Source organism: Protopterus annectens, chromosome 12.part0 (genome assembly GCF_019279795.1).
Source record: "Protopterus annectens isolate FY-2018-M chromosome 12.part0, PAN1.0, whole genome shotgun sequence".
In the NCBI taxonomy this organism is placed as follows: domain Eukaryota; kingdom Metazoa; phylum Chordata; order Ceratodontiformes; family Protopteridae; genus Protopterus; species Protopterus annectens.
The window spans coordinates 570,202,214-570,219,146 of record NC_056746.1 but is presented as its reverse complement, the minus strand read 5'-3'; the positions used below and the strand labels follow the sequence as shown (position 1 = coordinate 570,219,146).

Sequence of the window (16,933 nt, the reverse complement as noted above, 5' to 3'; positions counted from 1 at the left end):
GTTGCACACCAGCTACATGTGATACATGAAGATCAAGAGCACAGACATGGTGAGATAATGGCTGCATTGGCCACTCAAAATAAGAGTCTGCTAGCTGTCATATGGACGATAGAAAGCCAGGCATCTATGGTACAGCAGCAGTATCATACTACCAGCAGGATTCTGCATTCCCTGACTGTGCTTAGCAGACTGCAACATGTCAAGGCAGGCCACCTGTCACAGAACCACCACTGGCCATCAAGTATCAGTGTCTGTGGTTCAACCTGCACACAGTTTAGCTGCTGGCCCGTCTGCTGTGATCCCACCAGTAACAAGGCCTTCAATTCAAAATCATGCTCCTTTACCTCAATGTGGTGTTGTCACCCCATCAATCTTCTCTGTGTAGCAACCAGGGCAGCATGTTTTTATACATGGCCGGGTCAGAGCAGACTGTGGTGTAAGACATAAGCAAGGTCAGCCTAGTCTGCACTAGAGTGTGTCCAACATTGAAGAAAACATAGTTGGGTCATATTATTCAATTACCACTACTGTGATATATTTTTCTGCTGCCATTAAACCTTCTGCATTATGTCCTGTGTGGTTTCTCTTTTTCATGTTATTTTATTGCAGAGATAGGAACGTGTAGCACTAATGTGCGTTCCTTATTGTTTTCCATGCAACGATACAACAATCTGATTGTGTATGCATACCTGTGTCAGTTGTGCCCTGAGTTTTCAATTAATGTAGTGACACATTTGTATATGTCCATATTGTAATATGTTATGACTATGGTGCTATGTGTGATGCTCAGTGTGTATATCTGGTGGGTAACTGTCATTAGATACAATCTGTGCTGCTATGGTGGAGCAGCACCTGAGCATCAATGTTTACACTGTGTACTCATAAACTACTTGTAGCTTGTCATGACTCAAAGATGGGTCATACACTGCCTTGTTGCCTGGGTCTGCATCTTGTGGTCAATTATTTGCTGGTCTGACAACTGGTTTAGTTGCAGCCTTGTTCTGTCGCTAGCTGTCTGCCTTCTATGGTGCCCAGCCACAGCCTCATTTATGGCTTGTATCGCTTACTGCCTGTTGTAGTTCATTAACAGCAGGTTGCAGTTTTCACTAAGGATTTTGCCGAAATCTGTAGGATTTGCTTTAATTCCTTAGGATCTGTAAAGCATATGCTGAGGAGTTCAGAAACAGAGTTGGCATGGAAGTTTGTCACATTTAAGTTACATTGTGTGTGCATGATGTGTTTTGGAACCAGGCTAGTGTGCGCAGAATCACTAATTATCCTACACCCTATATTTAAGTACTTGGACTGCCTTCAGCTTGTCTTCTGAAATTGTATCCATATCAGGTGCTCTAAAGTCTTCCTTCATCATGTTGTGCTGTCTGCAAATATATTCTATGAACTTTATGGAATCTGGCTCATGGTAACTATGTTATATCTAAAGCAAATCAAAAACTCAGAATATTGTATAAATTCAATCTTTATTTCATAGAACAAGCCCAAACTCAAGGCTGTATCAAGCAGAAGGTGACCTAGGCTGCTGCCTAGGGCCTGGTGCTGACTGTGGTCGACCAGCCTGGCCATTAAAAAAACAAACAAACAAACATACTCACAAAAAGCTCTGCTATCACCCATTAATAAATGCTATTACTCAAATATAAGAAGCACAGGTCTGCTATCAAAACACACACATGCAAATGTTTTCTTCCAATCAGTCAACATACATGCATGCACTTTCTCTTCCTATCAGTAAAATGTTCTGTTACTTCCTAGGCGGAAGAAGTACAGGTCCTCTGCCAACACAGACCTTCACACTTTCCTCCATTCAAGTTAACCTGGCACTGAGGCAGGTCTGCTGCATTCTGCACTCCTCAGTGGGAGATTTGAAACACTGAAACACTGTCCAGAGCTAAGGCACTGTCCTGTTAAATCAAGTGAGCTGGAGATATCTGAATAATTGTGAATCGAGTGAATAAATGGGAGATGGCTTTTTGCTGTGAATTAACAAGCAGAAGCACTACCTTGGTATTTTTTTTGAGTGGGGGAGTTGTGTTTGTGTGTATGTGTTAGGGTTACCACCTGTCACACTTTGTGAGGGACAGTCCCTCTTTTGGCAGTTGTGTCCTGAAAAAAATTGAAAAAATGGCAAATGTCCTAAGATTTTAGGACAAAATTACTTCATATGTTTTATGTAATAGTTGCATAAAAGAGTCATTCTGTATCTGAAACACCTAAATGTTATAAGAAACAGAATAAGCAACTAAAATGCTACAAGAAGAAGCTTTTATTTAGACAAAAAAGTGAAGTTCTGTCCTTGGTACTGGCCGTGGGTATGTTTCACCCTGCAAAATCTGATGTTTGTACCAAGACTGTCCCACTTTGGGCATTTGAAAAGGTGGCAACCCTAGTGTGTGTGTGTGTGTGTGTGTGTGTGTGTGTGTGTGTGTGTGTGTGTGTGTGTGTGTGTGTGTGTCCTTCAGAAGGATTACTATGCAGCAAATTGAACTGCCCTACTATGATTGTGTCCAAAGGAGCTACCCTACTATGATTACAGAAAACTTTGGGTAAGAACTGGGGATTACAAATAGTAATACCAAACTTTAGAGTCTCGTAGTTAGTTATCAGAAAATACATATTGTTTTTTTATCTACCAAGTCCCATGAGCAATGTCTACTTAAATATCTTGATCAAAGTCACAGAGTAGGATAGAAGGGCTAGGAAGAATCAAACCCTGTAGAGTTAAGATATTTATTGTTCAAAAAATGCATTTCAAGTTAATTGGAGTTGTTCGGCACATAAAGCTCTGAGCTATTAACAAACTACTTCCTGTCATCAAAAGTACAGGGTTTGAATCCATTTGCTTACTGTGTGCCTTTAAGAAAGTCACAGTTTTCCTGGGTCATCCCTGAAAAGGGACACTTTGTGCAGTGAGTTTACCTAGTTAGCAAATAGATAGAAAATGGTATTTAAAATTTGTGCCTTTGTCCCCTCATTATTTTTGACTTTGTCCAGAATTTTTGAGGAAAGAAGTAGAGAGGTATTTTGTCTATTCCTTGTAAAATCTGTGGCTTTCTGACAAATTGTTATGGACTGTAGTCATTAAATAATGACAAGCATGAATTCTGACCTTTGTATCCTTCAGGAAATAGTTGTTAAAACAAAACTTTTTATTCTAACAATGTTCCAAATATATAGGAGAAACATTTGAAATCTGTTCCTGATTTTTGGGTCTTTGTATCTGATTAGAGCTAAGTTGAGAGGCCGGAAGGGGTACACAATGGGTTCCATTGCATAGTTTTGACAGTTGCAAACTGAGATACATTTTTTGTCTATTATTTATTAATTCACTTGTTCTCAAGCACATATCTGAGGGGTACAGTCATCTGTGTGTGTGTGTGTGTGTGTGTGTGTGTGTGTGTGTGTGTGTGTGTGTGTGTGTGTGTGTGTGTGTGTGTGTGTGTGTGTGTAAAAACATGGTTTTTGCAACCCACAGTGCAGCAGTGACTGTAAAAGAAGTGATTGTAGTAAACAGGAACATCATCATATGAGTAATGTTCCTTTGGTACAACCCTTGGTTTCCTTGTTTTGTTGACAGTTTAGTGTGTTTATTTGTCTGGGAATAAACTGGACAGCATGAAGTCTAAGAGTTTAATGTTAATATTTTAGCTGTGAATACATTTCAATTAAACTTCTGTTTTTGCAGACATTTGAGTGTGAAATCTTCTGTATTTGGTACAACAATCTGCCTAGATGAGAAATGATGTGAGCTGCTTCTGTCATGCCGGGTTTGATTCCCTCAGCCTTTGTTTGTCTACTGTGTGACTCTGACCAAGCCACTTCACCAGACAGTGCTCCTGGGCTGCCCTGAAAAAGGACACTCATGCTGTTAGCAAATGCATTGCCATTTGACTTTTAAATTCTTGTACCTTTCACAAAGACATTATTTAGTGCTTCACTATATGCTGATGGGCTATGAGTCCCAGCACGTCTTGTAGTTTAATAGCTTGCCAAATGCATTTTCAAGAATTGTGAGTTTCAAGAGAGGAGATCTATATTTGTTTTCAGTGTGAAATTGTTTATCGAATTGTTGTCCATGTTTTTGCTGTATAATCTGGAAAAAAAAAATTAAATTAAAACAAAATCTTTGTGATCATTGTAGAAGTAAAAAAAAAGTATGCATACTGATAAGCTTGAACAGTATTTTATGGTAATTGAGGAGTAACAGCCAAGTATTGGGATATTGTTATGACTGTGAGGCAGGGCATAGTCCATTACCCTGCCTATAGCCCCATTTGACCATGAGCCAGTTCTGCTGATACTGCATACACTTTGTTACTGTCTACATTATAAGCATGTTTAATTCAAACCAACATCCAAAAATACCAAACGAAAACAGTCCTTGAACCAAATAAGGAATCAGATGCAAAAAACAGAGAATACAAGATAAGGAAAATGAATCTGGTTCCACACAGCAGTGAAAATCAATATGTCCTTTATTGTAGTAGGTAAGCGCTTTCATGGAATAAAATCCGCTTCATCAGACCAACAAAGATAGAATAGCAGTTACATTTTTAAACACTAAAACATCCAATCAAAAATCAGATAAAATGTGCATCATAGCTAAAAGCCATGTGATAAAATACATCTGTAGAATATATAGATTGTTAAACAATTGAATAAAACAGACTAAATGAACAATATGCACTTAAAACTGGTAAATGCTTTAATGGCCGTGCTTTAAGGAAGGGTTTCAGGGAAACTCTTTTTCTCCTGGTTTAAACAACAGAGTTTCCCTGAAACCCTTCCTTAAAGCATGGCCGTTAAAGCATTGATCTCTCTTTTAATATTTTATTGTGTATATTTCAATAGTCCATCTTTTATTATTTTTTACTATTGTATTTACCAGTTTTAAGTACATATTGTTCATTTAGTCTGTTTTATTCAATTTTGGATTTGGATTGGAAATTTGGATTTTATTCCGAGAAAGCACTTACCTACTACAATAAAGGACATATTGATTTTCACTGCTGTGTGGAACCAGATTATTTTTCTTTATTCAACATCCAAAAATCTCAACTTCACAAGCTCATGCATACTTAACAGTAAAACTGCTAAATATGTAGCCAATGTAAGAAATAAAATGCATCACTGACTGTGCAGATCTATAAATGATTGCATGGCTAGAACTACAGCACATTCAACTCTTGCTTAACAAATGAGTATATATGATGTAGTATGCAAACCAAGCAAAAGTACAAGAATTGAAACAATTGCTAATCTGGTTCAAAAATATAACCCACCTAGATACTGAACATCTCAAACCCAAACTCAATTAATCATAATTAAATTTTATGATCACAGTGATGGCTCTCTTTGCTCAGTGTATGTATCCAAACTTTAGAACTTAGTACCTCTAGATCTGTGAGCTGAACATCACCCTAAAAATATTCCTAGAAAAAATAAGATATACTTAACATCCTCCTAACCTTGAACAATCTCTTTAAACAGTCATTTAACATTTAATAACTTTAAACTGTATCTACTTTATTTTAAGCTTGCAAGTTAACAGACCCACTTTTCTTCTCTTTCTTCACTTTTCATACCTTCATATCTTGCCTTCCATCCACCCTTCTCTCCATATCACTCACCCACTGGTTTATTCCCCACCTATTTTTCTCTCCACTCTATTCCTCCTGCCATCTACTGTCTTTCTCTCCAGTACACTTCTTGTCTCTTATGTAACTCATACTAAATTGTCTCATCCCTATTTATGCAAATCACTCCTATACCTTTATATAACCTGCTTCAACTTGTCTCTAATATCTCAAATTTGAATCCTTTATGTAAAATCTCAATAGATATGGCATAACTACTGTAACCTACTCCTATTTCTGCTTGTGTCTAAAATATGTTCTAATCTGAATCGCTTTCAATATAAATTCACATTTTTTCTAAATGTAAATAGCATAACTGTATGAACTCTATTTATTCTAATACCGTGTTGACAATGTACTTCACTACCTTGCTTTACATATTTTGTAATCTGTATTGCAAACTGATTTTATAGTTATCTTATTTTTTTAAATATTATAAACAGCAAGGCGTATGTAGGATCTTTTCTCACTAGAGCCCCACCCCTAGGAGATGACTCAGTTGGTTATCTCAGTCAAGAAATGGAAATAAATGAATGAATAAATACATCAATAAATAAATAATCCTGTTTTTTCTACATCTACTGGTTTCTGCCATTAGGCAGTGAAGTAGCAATGGAACTCTCAGTAATTCTTTTTTAGCCAATTAAGCTGTTAGTCAAGTCAGATCACTGGTAATGTGAGCAGATTTCATATATTTTAACCTGCTTCTATCAGGTCAGCATTTTGTCATCATCATTACAAAAAAACAATGGTTCAAGAAACCTATATAGTCAAAACTTGTTATATATTCAAATCTAATTCAGTGGAGGTAATGCTAAGGAAATGACCCGATCAAATGGTTAAATAATACATTGCTAGCAAAAATCTTACAGGTTTGATCCCTGAACAGCACTGATCATACTCTCCTCATAGCTTCTGAAAAAGGCTTGTCACCAGTGAAAATTACACTTTCATTTTATCTAATAAAGTCATAAAAAACTTTTTTTTTCATTTTGGAGCAGAAAATATAATAATAATAATAATAACAATAATAATAATAATAATAATAATAATAATAATAATAATAACGAAGAGCTTCAATCTACAGAAAAAAGAAAGAATTACCTGCAAAGTCTATAATTGCATATCCATAGCAAAGATTATAGATTTGTAACCTTTGATATTCTTCCATTGTCACATGATCATTCCATTGTAGCACTGGAATTGTGTGAATAAATATTCTTTTCAACCACTCTATGTTTAATGCAACCTCTCGTATTCTTTCAGGGCATTTCTAAAAGGACATAAACTCGAGCAGTTACTATTTCTGCAGAATCATAAAACTATAGTAACTAATTTTTAAAAGTGGATACAACATTTGTAACTGATTCCTCTTCTACACCAGTATTTAATACAAATACGGCTAGTAATTTGTCACAGTCTGTTATGTTGTTTTATAGTACCTTAAGACAAACATCAATGCAAGCCTTAGAACTAGGTTAATGTATCATGTTGAGAATAACTGATAACTCTGACATTTTTCAGACTACTAAGAAGAATAAACAAGTGTACCAAGTAAATTATGAGCTCTGTCCTGCTAGCTGTGCAAACAGCAGCATTTTGAAATAAAGTAACACAATCAATAATAGTAAGTCTAGTAGTGGCTTTGTTGCTGGAATTATGTGGCTCTAATTTTTGTCCTCCCTATTGTGACTGATATTTGGCAGAAGGCTGTTTCATTCAGTAGGACTTGGATAACTCATTTTTGAAATATTTATATTTGGATTTTATTCCGAGAAAGCACTTACCTACTACAATAAAGGACATATTGATTTTCACTGCTGTGTGGAACCAGATTATTTTTCTTTATTCAACATCCAAAAATCTCAACTTCACAAGCTCATGCATACTTAACAGTAAAACTGCTAAATATGTAGCCAATGTAAGAAATAAAATGCATCACTGACTGTGCAGATCTATAAATGATTGCATGGCTAGAACTACAGCACATTCAACTCTTGCTTAACAAATGAGTATATATGATGTAGTATGCAAACCAAGCAAAAGTACAAGAATTGAAACAATTGCTAATCTGGTTCAAAAATATAACCCACCTAGATACTGAACATCTCAAACCCAAACTCAATTAATCATAATTAAATTTTATGATCACAGTGATGGCTCTCTTTGCTCAGTGTATGTATCCAAACTTTAGAACTTAGTACCTCTAGATCTGTGAGCTGAACATCACCCTACTTTTATTTAGGGTTTACTTTTATGCTGTACCCCAAGAACACTGGGGCTTAATCACAGCATGTGTATTTTTTCTCTTGTAACTTTCTACCAAAATGTTCTTTTTTTGCTCTCAGTATTACAGATTTACCATATCACATTATATTTAGAAATAAAAAAAAAGTCCTGGAACAGAAAGTTATGGAATTTGCCAGGTAAGCAAGGATGAGCAAGGAATAAGGAAGGACTAGAGAAGATAGCTCCTACCATATCTGAAAACTTAAGTTATGGTGATAAAAGTAATGGGGGTGTATTATTTTTAATTTTTTTTTATTTTTGCTCACTTGCCCAATAATGGTTGGTTGCAGAATAACAGAAAAGCTAACACTTATATAATACAAATGTGTGAAAAATAAGTTAAAAATTAATTCAGTCTTAGGGGCATTATGGAGCCAGCATCCAGGATGGCAACTCAACCTTGCTAGGTCCATCCTTGGTGAAAGAGAAGAAAAATTGTATAGCTTCACTCTAAACCAAGTCCCAAAACAGCAGTAAATGTTTAGTTTTATATAGATGTGACTGGTAATGAAGAAATAAGCAAAAGGAAAGCAGAGAATAAACTAGATGTTATCATTTGTAAGCGGGACTCTAAAAATGTGTATATTGCAGCCATACTGTCTTGAGATAGCATGAGTAATGGAGAACAGAAAGAGATTAAGTTACAGTGAGGCTATGTAGGTGTGGATTTGTGTTGCATATAGATTACTGAGTATTTCTTACGTTTTTCAGCATGGGTCTGTGAAGATGATCATGGAAATGATGGCTTGGAAGAAGGCCTACTGCATGAAAATGGATGCATATGAGGGCTGGTTAATCAGTTAAATGCTTGATATAGTGCTCTGAGTCTTGTTTTCTAGTAACATTAAAAGATATAAATAAGATCAGGACGTAGAAGTATCTACAAGATGGAACTTGTTTTCACATGGGGGGAATACCCTTACCCCAAATACTTTAGACTGATTTTAAGCACTTGGGTATTATTTCTGGTTGGAAGTAGGAGGAAGAAGTATCCAATGTCACATTCTACCTTAGACTGATTTTAATCTCTCAGGTACTGTTTCCTTTTGGAAGAAAGAAAAAAAAGTATACAACAGTGTAAAGGTACAAATAAAGACACTGACTATTAGTTGAAAGGGTTGGCAATAATAAACAATAAATATATTTATAGGACATTTGTTTCTGTACAAATTGTGTATTGGATGCATTGTAATGTTTTTATATTGATTTGTAATTATAGAAGGAAATCTGGAGAGGCAGGTAGGTAAGTGGAAAATATTTCCTGAATTTACCCTTAGGGGAACAATGTCTCATGGTGATGATGATGTATCATCACTTGGGGATATTATTGTGCCTAGAGGGTGTACCCAAAGGTCATCATCAGTGCCCAGCTTCAAAGGCACAGTAAGTAGGTCAAGAGAAGGGCAAGGGGAGCTTTAGGATATCTACTCAGAACATGAGGTGCATAAATATCCCAATAAAAAGATGAACGGCATTAGCCAAATTAAAAAGAAAGAACACAGATTTAATATTTCTTCAGCAACTTAAATAAAAAAGAAGAGAAAACAGAGGAAAACGGTAACAGAGTTGTAAGAGCAGATGAAGTGAAAGGACAGAGAAAACAGAAATAAAGATTTTAGTAACAGAATATACAATGGCAGTGAGAGGGGTGAAAATAAGGAATGTTGGGCAGACAGGTAGCATATAGAGGTACAAGAGAGACAGTGGGTTCCATTTCTGGTATATTATGGTTTACATGTAGATGAGATGGGAACTTTAGATACCATGTGGATGAAAAAATTAAAGAACAGAGATAGAATAACAATAATAATATGGGAGGAGATTTTATTGTAGTTATAACTCCAGAACTTGAGTGAAGAATAAAAAAATGTTAGAGCAAAGTTTGAGATAATGAGATCTGGTAGACATATACTGGGAAAAAATGAGGATGAGAAAGGGAGTAATCTTTTTGTAGAGATGAAAACCATCAGGCCAGCAGATTGGACAGTTTTCTAATAGACAGGGAATCAAGTTTTGAAGCTGTAGGAATTTGGATATTAGAAATAAGTATATAAGACCATACAATGGTGGTTATATTATGGTGGGGGGAGGTAAGAAAGACAGATAGTGGAGGTGGAGTCATGGACATTAGAGAGGAGGAGAGCAAATGAAATGGATACAGAGTATGGTGAGAAATGTGCTGGACAGAAACAAAAATGAAGGGGAAGGCATAGGTATGATGGAATAGGATGTTGTAAAAGGTGTAAAGGTGTGAACTAGTAGCCTATATGGGGAGAGTGAGCAGATAATGGGATGAGACAATTTGGGTGTTGGAGAGGGAGCTTGGTAGATTGCTAAGGTGGGGGCGGTAGATATGCGATTGATGAAGAGAATCATATAAAGGTATAAATGGAAAGGTGGGGTGCAGTATGGTGTAATAGAGAAGTATGGGTTAGGTTATTGGTGGGCAAGCTGAATGTATAAATAATGCAGGCTTGGATATCAGCAGTGAGAACTAACGAGGGGTAATAATAGTCATAAATAAAGAGGAAAGGTATGTTTTTTGGGAGTTTTATTCAAAATTGTACAAGGAGGATGAGGTGTTAGTGGGGGCTTCTTTGCAGTGGGGTATGGCCTGTGGGTAAGGGAAGAAAGGAGAAAATGGTTGAACAACAGGGTGAGAATGGGAAAAGTTATTGAAGCTATTAGATTTACCAACACCCGAAAAGCAAGAGGTCCAGATGAATTTCCAGCTGATTTTTATATTACAGTGGCAATCCAAAGACATGCATTTGGAGCATTTCTCCCTGGGCCTCCACTGAAAATAGGCTCTGTCCTAGTCAGACTTTCCCGGTCAACAAATGTTTAATCAAAAAATAAAAATAAAAAAATAAAGTTAGCCAGTCATTGGCAAACATTTGCAATAAAATTATGGATAAGGGGGCTACTTTCTGAAAGTATGTAGGAAGCTAAGATAGTGATCCTGTATAAAGGTAAATAAAGCCAGGAGTACCCATCAAATTATAGACACATCTCCCTGTGTAATACAGAAGAAAGATTTGTAAGAGTGTTGGTCATAACAGACATCCAAAAACATTTGATTTGGTGAGTTGTTTTTTCTGATTCCAGACGCTAGTACATGCACTGGGAGAGGGGTGTTTTTTAAAAGTGATTAGAGTTCTATATTGTGAACCTGCATAAATGCAGGAACTTTGCAAATAGTTGGCTTAGAAAGGGGGACAAAGGGATGCTGTTCCTTGTTCCATACTTGTTTCTTCTAGTTTTGGAAAAATAGTACAAAGGTTATGGGAACTGGTACTGAGGTGTCTGCAGAGTAAAGGATAAGCCAAATAAGCATCAACCTTTTTGCTGATGACTGTAGGCTCTTTTTAGAGGAAGTGGATTGAATGCTACTGCGAAGTTTACAATGCTCTGAGGTCTTTGGCAGTCAAACAAGCATAAGATGTCACCTGAGTAAATCAGTAATATAAAACATGTGGAGACAAGTATTTGGGGTAAGGGTATTCCCACCATGTGAAAAATGAACATTGGAAAGAATTGAAGATCAACATTAGTCATTTGTTAGATAGATGGCCCATGATGATGGGCACTTTTTGTGGTAAGAGTGAAGGAAGCAGAGTTTTATTTCTGTATTTCATGTTATACCTGATGGAAAATATACTGCTGTGTCCAGCAAATGGATAGATTCAGGCACAATCGAAGATGCGTGTGTCAGATATGACTGGCAATGGCTGAGATGGAGGATAAGGAGAAGGTACTTGAGATTGTCCCTAGCAGAAGAGGATGGTGGACATCTGATTATAAGAGCTATGTGACTGCAGTCAATATGGATATGAATTTGACAGGGAGGGAACATCCTGTTGTGAGGATGAGGGGGTTCAGGGATAAATGAAATTTATCTTACTGAAAAGGAGAACTAAGGTACTGGAGAGATGCTGCGGGTTAAAGCGAAACTAAATGTATTGCAGTTCTGATAGTTTTCATACATGTAAATAATGTATTACGTAAAGACAAGTTTTTTTTTATTTCTCATATGTGAATGAATGTATTGTGCCCAGTGCTTGATATTAAATATATTGTAGCCATGTTTGATATTTCTCATATACGCTGTATGTGTCTACTTATTGTACCTGATTGTTGGTTGTCTCTACCTATTAGCTCAGCTTATGTTTGAAAAGGGTCTATGGGTCAACAGATATGTATATATGTCTGTGTGTGTGTGTGTGTGTGTGTGTGTGTGTGTGTGTGTTTCCCTTCTCCGCAATGTAGTGCAATCTCGGAGTTGGTATATTTAAATAGTGGGGGGGGGGTGCAGGGGGCTAGCAACATTTAGTTTTTTTTGTTTTGTTTTATTTATTTTTTACATGTTCGAACATTTAAATATATATATATATATATATATATATATATTATATATATATATATATATAGCTACACACACACACACACACACACACACACACACACACACACACACACACACACACACACACACACACACACATGTTGAAATACCATAACATTGAAACTCATAATGAGGATATGAAAACATTGCAAATTCGCATCTACAAATGTTAACAAAGCTGAAAGTTTGAAACAACAAATCAACTAATGCACATGTCCGTAAGTCACTGGAGGATTTGAATGGACATCACGCAAAACACAGAAACAAATATATATTAATATATATAACTTAAACAAAAAATACAAATTTTCTAAATGTTTTTGCAAGCCCCTTGCACCCACCATCCCCTCAAAATATATATACGAACTCCGAGATCCCACTATAGTGGACAAAAGGGTTAATTTCCTGATCCTCACTGTACTGTGATTTCTATTCACAGGCAGTAAACATGAACATTTTTTCTCTTACATATTATGTTACACTGAAGGAGATGGCCTTTACAAGCCTAGCCCATAGGATTACCCTGGCATCGTGCCACCCGACCTTAGTTCCTAGTGCCTCTCTCAAGATAGGAGCCACTGGAGTGATCCCCGGGGTCAATTTTCTATTTCCCATCCACTCTTCAAGATTTCTTTTTTTTCCCCTCAAAAATTTTTTTATTTTCAATTAAAATAACATTTACATAATATTTTTTAAATATCATTTTAAACTATATACAATATTTACAATAGCCTGACTTTCAATTATATACACTGTATGTTATTAAATATAGAATTAACAGATCAGTTATCAGAGATACAATATTGATTATATTCATTTGTTAATATAGCCATTGTTAATCCTTTCCAGTTGGCAAAATAATTTGGGTTTATCCAGTCTATTGTAGTTTTAAGCACAGATGCTTTTATATATGTTTCTATTTCTGGGAAGTTCAATCCTCCTTGTTTCCAGGGTCTAATGTGATGAGTTAGAGCTACTCTATTCTTTTTGGGATACCATAAACATTTTTATTAAACATGAGCTTATTTCTTTAAGAATGCATCTTTCAGGAGTTAACTGTATTGCTAATGGTACATATAGTATTTTTGGCAATAAGACCATTTTTATTAATTGCAATCTGTCTTCAAAAGTTAATATAATTCTGTTCCACTTTTCTATATATATTTTTATTGTTTCAATAATGTTTTTATAATTTATTAATAATTTTTTGTATATATTTTTGCATAACACTATTCCTAAATAATTTAAGTTCTTGTTTTCCTATGATGGATTTATCTGTAACCTGCAGTTCTTTTTTCTTATTTAAAAATAGAAATTTTGATTTTGATCTATTAAAGTGTAGACCTGAAATCTTATAAAATGTATCAATTACTTTTTCTAGCTCTCCTAATGACTCTCTGGAGTTTAATAGGGTTAATAAAATATCATCAGCAAAAAGCATTATTTTAGATATGTACTGGTCATAGAATTCTATTCCTTTTATTCTTGGATTATTGCATATTATTTCTGCAAGTATTTCTATAGCCAAAGCAAATAAAATAGGAGAAAGGGGGCATCCTTGTTTAGTACCTTTCATTGTATGGATAGAGTCTGAGGTGAAAGGACCTAATTTAATGTAGGCTGTTATTAATATATATATATTTTTAGTAATAAGATGAAAGGAGGAGGAAATTTAAATAATGCTAAAGTTTTAAATAGATATTCCGAGGTGAGGGAATCGAAGGCTTTTTCTATGTCTAATCTGATTAATGTTTCTCAGTCTTTTTTATTCACATAATCTAAAAGAGTAAGTATCCTTTTAATTATCATGTGTGCCTGTTATATAAAAATCCAGTTTGATCATTATTAATTGTCTTTGAAAGTGGGATTTTCATTCTTTTAGCTAGGATTGACATGAATATTTTGTAATCATTATTCAGTAATGATATAGGTCTGTATGAGGTGCAAAGGTCTGATGGTTTATTATCTTTTAGAATTGGTGTTATGAGAGAATATTTCCATGAGGGTGGTATTTTTGCTTCTTACTGGACTTCTAGCAAAGTTTTATGAAAAAGGGAGATTACTGTTGAAGGGAAGAGTTTGTAAATTTCCATAATTATACCATCTCTCCGTGGAGCTTTGTTAGATTTACTTTTGTTTATCTTGTCGACAATTTCTTTGTAGGATATAGGTTTTTGTTGGTCTAGTTTTAAGTTTTCTGGATTTTTTTTATATTGATAAGGTTTGTATCTAAGTTTATTTGGTTGGTATCTAAATCTTCTTTTTTGAAGTATTCCATATAATGGAACCAAAATGCTTCAAGGATGTCTCCTATATCTGATACTTTTTTTTCCCTTTCTTTTCATGATATATACTACTAATGTTATTTGCTATAGATTGTAGTTTAATTCTTGTAGATAAGTTATGTAGATATCTGGGGGAGGTGACTAATGAGTTTATTTTTAATTTTTCCAAGGCTAGACAAGTTTTGTGTGTTAGAATTTCATTATATTTTTTATTTAATTCCTCTATTTCATTTTTGACTTCTAGACAATTCTGATTTTTTTTAGATTTTGCTGTTAAGAGTCTGGTTTGCAATTCTAATGATTCACATTCCCACTCTCTAACTTTGTTTTTGTACCAGCTAAGGGTCTTACCAAATAAATACGCTTTTAATGAGTCCCAAACCATGACTCTACTGATTTCTGTTGTATTATTAATTTCAAGAAATAATTGTAGTTCTGACAACATCCATGGTCTGAATTCTTTAATTTTAGTGATATATGATGGGATTCTAGTTGAGAGGATTAAAGGTTTAAACTATATTTGGAGCTTCATTATCAGAGAGTCATGGTCTGAGAAGGGGCATGGAACTATTGCAAAGTTGAAGATTTTTGTTTGTAAATCTTGAACTATGAATAATTTGCCTATTCTGGTTTGTGTTCCAAATCTATGGTCTTTATGGGAAAATAATAAAGATTTATCATCTTTTACTTTAAAAGTGTCTATTAAATGAAATTAATCAATCCATCTTTTTAAGGATTTTGAAATAGTTGCTATGCGAAAAGACTTCTTGGTGGTTTCAGAAGCTTCTAAGGTACAATTAAAGTCTTCTCCCAGTATAAGATTTCCTTTATAATTGTTGGAAATAAAATCTAGGTGTTTTTTAACCATTCCTGTTTCAATTCCTGGGAACCAATATAGATTAGCTAAGGTCCATATTCTGTTATTAAATTTAATTATAACAAATGCTAGTAGACCTTCTTTGTCTTCATATTTATAAATAACTTTTGGAGTGATTATGTTTTTCTTCCAGAGAATTGATACTCCTTTTGTCTTTGTTCTACAGGAGGATTGAGCTAAGACTGTATAGTCCTTATGGTTCCAAATAAAGCTATCATTAGTCTTAAAATGCATTTCCTGGAAAAATACTTGTGCCTTATTTAGATTTAAATACTTTAGTAAGTTTGATCTTTTATTTGCATAATTTAAGCCATTAGTATTTAATGATAAGAATGTTAAATCCATTTCAGGTTATTGTTGGAAGAAATATTTTGCTTATTTTTTTTATTATTACTATAGTAATCATACCATAGTCTCTGATAACATTGAATGTTATTTTTATGTGTTTAAACTTGGGAGTGTAATTTAATGTTCTTTCTTCTTTAAATACAAGTAGGGTAAAATTCTGGCCAGGCTTTAAAATGTACCTTTATAAAACAATTAATTCTAAAGTATTAAATACAAGTAAATATGAATTTCCCATTAAACATGGAATGAAAGTCATTCCTAATCCAACAGATAAAGATAGATCTATTGGATTATCACTCATACCTTTAACCAACAATATCAGCTGAGCTCCATATGTTAAATTATTATATGGAGAATGTTCTTAAAAGAGATATGAAATTCTATATTATTCTAGTATTATTCTATAGTATTTTATATATCAGGATGGAATGGTAGTAGTGTAAACAATTATTATGTTGACTTAGGAAATATTCAATATTTAGTTACCCTTAAGATATCCCAAACATGTCAGATCGTAATTTCGGATAAATTAAATGCAAAAGAGGAGCATACACTAAATAAGCCAACAACAAATAGATAAAATAATTTGACTAAAGGGCTCTGTAGGAGACAATGAGTGATTACCAATGAAATATAAATTTACTGTAGATGTACTATCTTCCTTTACTTTTCCACTCTTCAGCTCACCAACTTCAACTTACACTTATGAAAAGACATGGCTTATCAGTGGTATCCTGACTCTGAGTAGAAGTGCCCTACATTCTAGTGTGCAGTGCTTTTACATATTTATAGATTTACAAAGCAGAGTCTAAGAATGAACTATGATCACCCTGACAATTCCCATCCTGCATAGGGCATCTCCTGCTTCCAGAATGGGTAATCACATCAGGTCTAGAATAAATGTGTAGGTACCCATATGGTAATCAAGACTTACCTTAGGTAAGTACTAATCAAATAGTGTTTAGAGCATCTTAGAGAGTTCTCGGGGCAGTTAGAATACTCTTAAGCCTCTCCACCCTTGACCAAAAACAAAGATTTCCCTTCCCTTTCTTTCCCTTGTATTAAATCAGTACTAATA

The 16,933-nt window shown here is 34.7% G+C and overlaps 1 protein-coding gene across 1 annotated transcript in view; it reads right to left on the bottom strand.

Annotated features, from left to right (window-relative positions):
* Positions 1-16,933, bottom strand: part of LOC122816715 (alpha-N-acetylgalactosaminide alpha-2,6-sialyltransferase 2-like) — a 532,556-nt gene that overhangs the window by 302,650 nt on the left and 212,973 nt on the right. The window contains exon 3 of the mRNA XM_044089704.1: positions 6,756-6,924. Coding sequence (XP_043945639.1) covers positions 6,756-6,924 — 169 coding nt within the window. The remainder of the gene's footprint in view (positions 1-6,755; positions 6,925-16,933) is intronic.